Source organism: Gossypium hirsutum, chromosome D01 (assembly GCF_007990345.1).
Source record: "Gossypium hirsutum isolate 1008001.06 chromosome D01, Gossypium_hirsutum_v2.1, whole genome shotgun sequence".
Lineage (NCBI taxonomy): Eukaryota > Viridiplantae > Streptophyta > Magnoliopsida > Malvales > Malvaceae > Gossypium > Gossypium hirsutum.
This window is the reverse complement of record NC_053437.1, coordinates 7,017,438-7,026,610: the sequence shown is the minus strand read 5'-3', so window position 1 is coordinate 7,026,610 and position 9,173 is coordinate 7,017,438. Positions and strand designations below refer to the sequence as shown.

At 33.1% G+C, this 9,173-nt stretch overlaps 1 protein-coding gene across 1 annotated transcript; it reads right to left on the bottom strand.

The window, feature by feature from the left end:
* Positions 1-9,173, bottom strand: LOC107917174 (disease resistance protein RUN1). Its single transcript, XM_016846550.2, has 5 exons — positions 8,896-9,173; positions 8,654-8,788; positions 7,426-8,530; positions 160-453; positions 1-54 (listed from the first exon to the last, which is right to left on the bottom strand). The coding sequence occupies exons 1-5, from the start codon at positions 9,171-9,173 to the stop codon at positions 1-3; spliced, it is 1,866 nt and encodes a 621-aa protein (XP_016702039.2).

Sequence of the window (9,173 nt, the reverse complement as noted above, 5' to 3'; positions counted from 1 at the left end):
TCACAAGATTTCTAGAGCATTTGAGGTCGACCAATTTAACTTATGCAAAGGCTGCTGGAAAAAAAAATAATAGAAAAACAAAGAATTGAAATGTCATTTTTTTTGTTACTTCCGCTATCTGTGTTAGGCAAATAATTGATAAAACAATGTAATTCCTACCATGTCTGGCTTCCATAATTTTTGAATGCAGCTATAAGGCAGAAGAAGTGCAACAAGCTTTTCTGGTTGGAAGCTTGAAGGGAAGGATTTGAAAGGATACCCATGCCACTCCAAAAGTCTTAACTCGTTGCTAAGATAGTTAATATCACGAGAATTTGGGGCATTGAAGAACCTGAGCAATCTTAACCTTTTCATCTTCAAGAAGGCATCAGCACTCAAAGTCCAGGTCTTATTTTGTTCGCTGATAACCAAGGGCAAATGATGAATGGCCTCCAAAAAATACAGAGTAATCAACTACAAATAAACAGATAGATGTATGAATTTGTACCCGGTATAATCCAAGACTATTCCTTGAACAGCTTCCGTAGCCTGAAAATCAGAGTAATCGACAATTAATAATAAATTTAATGGCTCAACTCGGCATATAACAACTATGACAAGTTTAGTTACTAGAGTAATAGAAAAAGCTTATATAATTAAATATAAAATACAAACAATTAGTGCAAATTTACAAATAATAAGTAAATAAGACCTCTTCAATATAAGAAAAAAGATACCTCCCTTTGTGACAAACAAATTATGTGAGTGGCTAAAAATTATCAATTATAACTAATTTATAGTTAACTCCTATACTTAAATAAGCAAAAAATAATAATACCCCTACCAAATGTAGCACTTAATACTAATGTTTACTTGAAGACTTAGGGTGCGTTTGGTTCGCTGTATTGGATTAGAGGTGTATTGGATTAGAGGTGTAATAGCAAATCAACTGTTTGGTTGAATGTAATGGAATAGAGGCGTAATAGTAATCTTGTGTTTGGTTGAATGGAATAGAGGTGTAATAGCATAATGGAAAAAACTAAAATGACTAGAATACCCTTAGCATAAAATTGTTTTGGTAAATGATTATTGTTATTGTTATTTAAATTTTAATAAGATTATTATTATCAGTAATAAATATTTTAATCATATTTAAACATAATTATTATTAAATATATTTTAATTAAAATATATAATTTAATAAAATTCTTATAATTAACAGAAATTGGTTTTGGTAAATTATTATTGTTATTGTTATTTAAATTTTAATAAGATTATTAATATCAATAATAAATAATTTAATCATATTTAAACATAATTATTATTAAATATATTATAATTAAAATATATAATTTAATAAAATTCTTAATAATTCATATTCTTATATGAATTTACTCAAATCATAATATATGATACTATAAATGAAAATTTGAAATAATTAATATTAAATATATTTTAATTAAATATATGATTTAATACAATTTAAAATAATTATTATTAAATATAATTTCATAAAATGTTCTTATGAATTTACTAAAATCAATATATAACTTGAGAATTATATTCTGCATAAACATAATTAACTTATACTAAGAAAAAGTTAGATGAAAATGAAATTGTACATTATAATCCATATGTTATATAGTTTTACAACATCAAAAAGTTTGAACATTGATATTTAATGGTGAGAAAGAAATCTTCTGACCCATTCCAATCGGGCAACAGAAGCTAAACTAAAGAAAACGATCATTTGAGTTGGATGATCGGGAATTTTACTCAAAGCATCATACCGCTGATCGTCGGTTAAACCTTCAATTGACCATAAGGCTGAATATAAATTTGAAGCTTTCTCTTCCATCTTTTCTTCTGACTTCTGCTGAACTACCACCTCGGAGGCAATACTCCTACTGATTTGATCGCCAACGGCCTGGATTTTTTCCCCCAGCAAGGTGGCAGCCTCCTCAAATGAAGAATACACATTATCACGAGCATCAGATTTCTTCTTTCTCTTGTTTGAAGATGAGGAACCCCCTTGGTCTCTATCTCCTCGCGGATCTGTACCAGAAACATCCATGTCGTCTAAAGAGACGTCAGCTTCGCAGTCATAGAATGTGTTTCTCTCTTCATTCATATCTATAGTACGTTCATCCTCAGCATGTATTTCTTCAAGAACATCAGCAGCTGTTTAAGCGTCTTTCCCAGTCGCCCGATCTCTTGCGTATATCGCAGTAAGCTGGTTGTAGTAAGGGAAAGAACGATGTCTGAACTGAGAGGCTTCTTTGTGACTCTAAAAAAATGAGGAAATCATATTAGTTATAAGTTTTGTAAAAAAACAAATAAATACTTGAAATACATTTTACCTTTACATATGATTCCCAAACTGCATCTTCAGCAACAACGAGCTGCCTATGCTCGTCCCAACCAAAACCACTGTTGTTTTGGCCATCAAGCATGTCGTAGACGACTGACCATTCCCTTTTTAGGCACCTAATCCGAGATTCAATATTTGGTTTCGCCTTCAACATTGCTCTTGGTAAAGCCTTTTCTAGCATTTTCTCTAGCTCGTTCAAATAACTGGCTTTGAACCCGGTATCAGCATTAAATGTTCCTACATTGTGCAAATCCACCATGCAAGAAACCAAGGCTGCATCCTCTTCTGGAACCCATTTTCTTTTGCTTCCTCGAGAAGCTTGAGAAGAAGCACCCGTTGGTGGAACACCTGAGATATTGTTCTTAAGAAAAAAACAAATTAACATTATTTACTATTTTGAATATCATGAATCAAAAGGTGAACAGTTTATAATATTATATCGGTAGTTCAATACTAAATTTAAATTTATAACACATGCTGAATGAAAAGATAATTAAATTATAATTCAACAAAGTTTAGTACAATACAGAATTTTAATCAAAGACCACCAAAGTTTCATAAACTAGATACATAAAATAACATCAACAAATCAATTCAAACTCAATTTGTCCCTAAACCTAACTAATTTCTAGATGTTTGCCATTCATCGAACATTTGGTTGGCTAGTTCCATCCTCCAAGTTGCCCAAGCATCCGATGGATGAATATTTGTGATATTCGGTTCATCGTCATCCACCACATTAGTAGGTAATCCTTCTCCCACCTCCGCTTCAATGGGATCAATACTCATATGGGTTCGAATAAAATTATGGAGCAAACAACATGCAATAATAATTCTATTGTGCACCCTTACAGGATAAAACGATGGACTCCTAAGTATTCCCCATCTAAGTTTTAATAAGCCAAAGCATCTTTCAATGACATTACGTGCTGAGGCATGTTTCATATTAAAAAACTCTTGCGGAGAACTTGGCTGATAACCCTGACGCCACTCGTTCAGATGATATCGCTGTCCTCTAAATGGTGCAAGAAATCCCTCACAATTTGTGTATCTAGCATCAACTAGATAATAACAACCTATAAAATAATTTTTTTAAAAAATGATTAATTCAGCAAACAAAGTTTGATATTAATGAATAATTCAAATTACTCTAACTATACACTGTACCATGAGGAACTTTTAGTCCATGTCTTCTACTAATGGCATCTCGAAGCACCCGTCCATCGGCAACTGAACCTTTCCAACCAGGAAGAACATAAACAAATTGCATCTCAGGTGTACAAACACCTAGCATATTTGTTGCTATGTCATCTTTTCGGGTTCGATATCTAGGTTTATCAACTGTTGGCACCCTAATCTTGATGTGGGTTCCATCAAGAGCACCTAAGCAATTCTATATCACATGATATAAAACATTGAGTTAGAATACTAATTTAATTCTAAGTCAACTAAATGTTGTACAAGCTATATATAAAACTCAGTCGAATACCTTAAACCATTTCCACCTTGTGTCAGAAGAATCGGCTGTAATTGGCTCCGGCTTTTTAAATAAGACATCTTGTAAGCGTATGACAGCATTTAAAACACTATGAAATGCTCTGCTTACAGTTTCCCCGGACCTTCTAAAGTGATGCTTGATAACTCGATTTTTAAGGTGATAGGAGATGATATGTAAAAACATTGCTACTTGCTCATCAACAAGCATGAACCTTGACGACTTTAATCCCCCTATCGATTCTAACATCTCACATAGTTTAAAAAAGGCAGTTCTATTCATCCTAACTTGTTCAATACAAGTCTTGTCACTAGCATATACAAGCCTCTTCACATAATCCCGTTGTGCATAAAAATCTACGGTATAGGACCTAATCCTTGGTCTACAAGTATGTAGGCTAAGGCTGGCACCCATTCTAAATAAGAACCAAATTGCGATTGTACAGATTTCCAACCAAATTGTCAATGCAGCACCGATTCTTTTACGCCTCACACTTTGTGCAATTAAGGGCAGACGAGCCATTACTGCACCATATTAAAATTAGAACTCAGTATCAATCCCCTCACACTTTAGAGATGCAAATTTATTAAAATAAATATCGTATAAGATATCTTTTTCAATTAATAAAATAGATAATTCATTCAATTTTTGTTGAGATATTGTTAATCTTCAGTAAGATTTTATCAATTTTAATTTTTAGGACATTTTCTCCGTTGATGCAACAAAAACATGAGTAATTAACATTATACGCATTTGAAAAAGGAATAAACTCTTTATGAATAATTATGTCAATTGAGTGTCATTTTATAATTTGATAATTTATTTGAAAATAATATTATAATCAATTTGAATTAAATAAGGAATTTGAATATTATTAATTTAATAACAATTATATAAGCATCGAAATTGGAACTTGATTGATTGTTTATATAAGTACCGAATTATATTTTAATTAAAATATGCAGATTTAATCTTAAATTTGGATATTATATAAGCATCGAAATTGGAACTTGATTGATTGTTTATATAAGTACTAAATTATATTTTAATTAAAATATGCAAATTTAATCTTAAATTTGGACATTATATAAGCATCGAAATTGGAACTTGATTGATTGTTTATACATACTTCAAAAATAGAGAGCTTATTATATAAAAAAGCCTTGTAAATTAATTCAATAATTATTTGAGTCTTTAATAATAACAACTATATTGTTTAAATTAAACCGAAAATAAATATTTCGGTTGAGACCATGGTGTTCATACAGTTGAATAACTCCAGGCTTCCATTTGAAGGGCGTGTAATTTAGTGAAATAGCTTTTACTCGAATAACGTTGTATTAAAATGTTTGAAGCAGTGGTTAATATGAGTTTGGTCAACTGCTGTAGGATGCATTTGTAAGCAAGTTTCCTCAATTAGTTGATGCATAATTTATTGAATCCACTCATGAACAAGCATGATAAAAGAATGCGAAAAATTCACCAAAATCATGCAAATAACATCATTACGCAACTACCTTTAGTTTCAAGTAGATTGGACATTCATGATGACTTGGATAATAAAATAACTATAATGAGAAAGGGCAATGCTCAGAAAGCCTTCAAAGTCGATATATATATGAGATGGAGAGTAGGTTAAAGAGTTACATGCAAATAAGACATTACCAGAATTATATTCTATCCAATAATTGAAGCGGAGTGTATTGAAGGATGTTTTATTAGATGGGGCTATCAAAGTAGGCTTTCTTATTTCTTCTAAGGGAGCTTATAATCTTAGAACCATGGAGTGCTGTTGGTTTTATGTTCTGGTAATGTAATTTTTTATGGTAGAGTTAACAATCTTGCCAGTATCATATTAGAGAGAATTAAGTTAAAAGGCTTATAGTTCTTCAATACTAATCTCAGTAACAGTAAAAAAAATCAAATAATTTAATTGCAAAAAAAACTTACAGTGACTCAGTGAATACAAGAGGCTTAGTTATGGGTGGAGCAAGCAAGCCAAGGGACTAAGGGAGTAGTGCTAGTGGCCGGAGGCGAAGCAAGCAAGGGAGGTTGGGACTGAGAGGTGAAAATAAAAATACAATTTCAATAATAAAAAAAGAAGAAGAAAAAGTAAAGCAATACGTTTGAAGAAGTAAAACAACATGCCCATAACATAACGAATAAGAAACACATAAATAACATAACCCAACAAAGAAGAAAAAGCTAAATAGGAATATTTCATGATGTGTAATAGGAGATGACTAGCACTTCGAATTTAAAGGAATTTATGTTATTTGGTTTCATAGTTTAGGGATTCATCAGCTGACAGTTGGTCTAGATCATTGGTCCAGATACAACTTCACGAATGAGTTTCTATTTGGTTTCAATGATTTTTAACTTGTCTTCATTGTCTTGCTCTGCTTAGCTTTGTTACGGAAAAAAGGTTGCATTTAACTAGAAACTCATGGTGTCAGGGTTTATTCCAAGAAATCCACTAATTACTTCTTCAACTATGTTTGTAGGTACCACTGAAAACACATGAAAAGAAGTCTATCTTAAAGTTTTTCTCAACAATGAAAGTTAAAAAGGAACAAGAATCAAACATGGAACAAAGTGTGTGCGATGAATATGTCAAAAAAAATTTGCTGAATAACTTAAAGGAGGAACCTAAAAGCAGAGATGATACACTTGCATCCTTAACAGATAAAACCATTCACCTCTTTTAGTAAGCAATTCACCATTCACTTTAGCATACTTTAAATGAAAACACAATCAGTCGCTCGCAAAATAAAACCAATCAAATGCATTGCAAATAACTTCAATTAACATCAAGTGCTTTCTTTTACACAACAAATCAATAAGAACAACAGAAGAACACATACAACCCCAAATCCCCCTTAAAAACGCTTCTTTTCTTTTGATTAATTAATGCTTTTAACAATTTAAACCCAAAATGAAACAACTTCCAATTCCCTATTAGAACGAACCAACAAAGCCTATATACTTAATCATGAAGTAAAGAAAAAAAAGAAATCACCCACTAATAAAAAACATAAAGGTCTTTTTTTTTTAAATGGTGCAATATAAAATCAAAAGAGCTAAAAACCTCAGTAAATGAATGATATTAAGTTATTAACATACAAGGAAAATGATCATAGTTTATATGAAGAAAAAATACCTGAAACTAGGTTAAAACTTCTGGGTCTGTTACAGAAAACAAAGAAAGAAAGGAGAAGCCTTTGTAAATTTTTACTTAGAGAGAGAAAAACAGAAGCAGCTCTCTTCTAGCCTTTCTCTATGGCATGCTCGAGAAGAATTTGGGGCTACTGGCCGAAGGCGAAGCAAGCAATGAAGGAGATAAAGGAAAGACAAATAAGGGGACAGAGGGCAAATTAGGGCGTGAAAACTAAAACGGATGTAAACTGAGGAGAAGGCAGGGATTAGAAAACAGAGAATTTCGGGGATTAGGGGCGTAACGTATTAGGGGTGTATTAGGCAATAAATTGAACCAAACACCTGCTTAAGAGGGGCTTAAGTGGGGCCCACGGATTAGGGGTGTATTGGCTAATCCAATACACCCAACCAAACATGCTCTTACTGTGTTTTCTATTAGCACATTATAGGTATCATTTTCTTCCCACAATCTACTACGTTCTCCTGGTTCATTAGGAGATTCTTGGTAAACAATTTTCTTTCCCATCTCTTGTAACAAGTCATGCATCGATAATTTGTTGTCTTCATCAATTATTATAAGAGATTTCTTAATGAGAACATCTATTCCAATATCTGCAAAAAAGCCACAACCATCGAGAATTTTGGCTACCATATCTTTGTCTTCTCCTTTGAAGAAGCATGCAATATCTATAAATATATCTTTCTCAGACTGTTCTAACCCATCAAAGCTTATTTGAAGCCTGTCTAGAATTTCTTTGTTGGACTCCTTTTTAAGTCTTTCAGTAGCACTTCTCCATTGAGCTTCATCTGATCTGCCAGACAGAAAAGAACCAAAAACTTCAAGAGCTAACGGAAGGCCATTGGCATATTCCACTACACGTTTAGAAAGCTCAAAAAATTGCTTTGCAGGTGTTTCACTTTTGAAAGCTTTCAAACTGAAAAGGCGAAGTGCTTCCTCGGCATTCAATTTCGTCGGATTATACACATCATCAACTCCGTAGATTTGCAGCAGATGCTCGTCTCTTGTCGTTATGATGATCCTACTTCCTAAACCAAACCAACCATGCTTGCCTATCAAACATTTTAAGTGTTGTATGTTATCCACATCATCAATAACAACAAAAATCTTTTTATGAGATAACATACGACTTATGATGTCATTCCCATCATGAACATTAAAAAAATTGAAACTTTCCTCTGGAAAAATTTGGGAAAGAAGTTGTTTCTGCAAATAAACAAGTCCATGTTTCTCTGCAACTTCACGAACATCGGCCAGAAAGCTTTTGCCTTCAAAAGGACTTGAAATTTGGGCATAAACAAATCTTGCAAGAGTTGTTTTACCTAACCCGCCCATTCCACAAATCCCTATAATCTGAACACTATCATCTTCCTCCCCTATGCCTATTTTGCAATGCAACTCTTCCAAACGTGATTCAATTCCAATCATGTCAGTAGGAGCACTTGCAAATGTTTGACATAGTTTTGTTGATACTCTTTTAATGATTTCTCCAATAAGTTCTGATTCATGCCTTCAGATATAAAGCAAATGAAATAGCTTAGTGAAACTTTAAGGTCACATTCCTTACCTGATGCCTCAAATTTCAAATTTGATGCTGGTAAGATATTATTGAAGTGAAAGAATATGTAGTTACCTGTTACTGATGTGCCATCCTTTGATGTTAGCTACTTGAGTTAAAGCAGACCGCCACCTTTGTGTCTTCTCTTTGTTGTCTTCGAAATTCTTTTCATGCTTGCTTCTTGAACTTTCCCGATTTGTTTTCTCAAATCTGATGGATCCACATAATAGAAAATGAGGAAGACATTATGTCCCTTAGCGTTTTTCTGTTGAATAATCTCGGAAAGCTCTTCTAGGCACCAACTCGAAAAACAATACCCTTCCGACAAAATGATTACAGAGCACCATGACTCATGAATTGCTTTGAAGAGCTCAGGTGCTATGGCTTCACCTGTCTCGAGCTTTTCGTCATCCCTAAAAGCGATGATTCCTCTCCTTTTGAACGCAGCATAAAGATGATCCGTGAAGTTCTGGCGGGTATCCTCACCTCTAAAACTCAAGAAAACGTCATATTTCCCTCGAAAAGCAGAAGATGGTGAAAACAACGAAGGAGATGACGATGATGAGGAAGATGTCTCACTATCGAATCTAACCAT

Bases quoted from the DNA above. Each gene is read 5' to 3' on its own strand.
- LOC107917174 (XM_016846550.2), bottom strand. From the start codon at position 9,173: ATGGTTAGATTCGATAGTGAGACATCTTCCTCATCATCGTCATCTCCT. The intron at 8,789-8,895 runs GTATTGTTTTTC...TGGATCCATCAG, and splicing joins GTAATCATTTTGTCGGAAGG to ATTTGAGAAAACAAATCGGG. The intron at 454-7,425 runs GTAAGAGCATGT...GTTTATTTGTAG, and splicing joins ATGTGCTAATAGAAAACACA to TTGATTACTCTGTATTTTTT.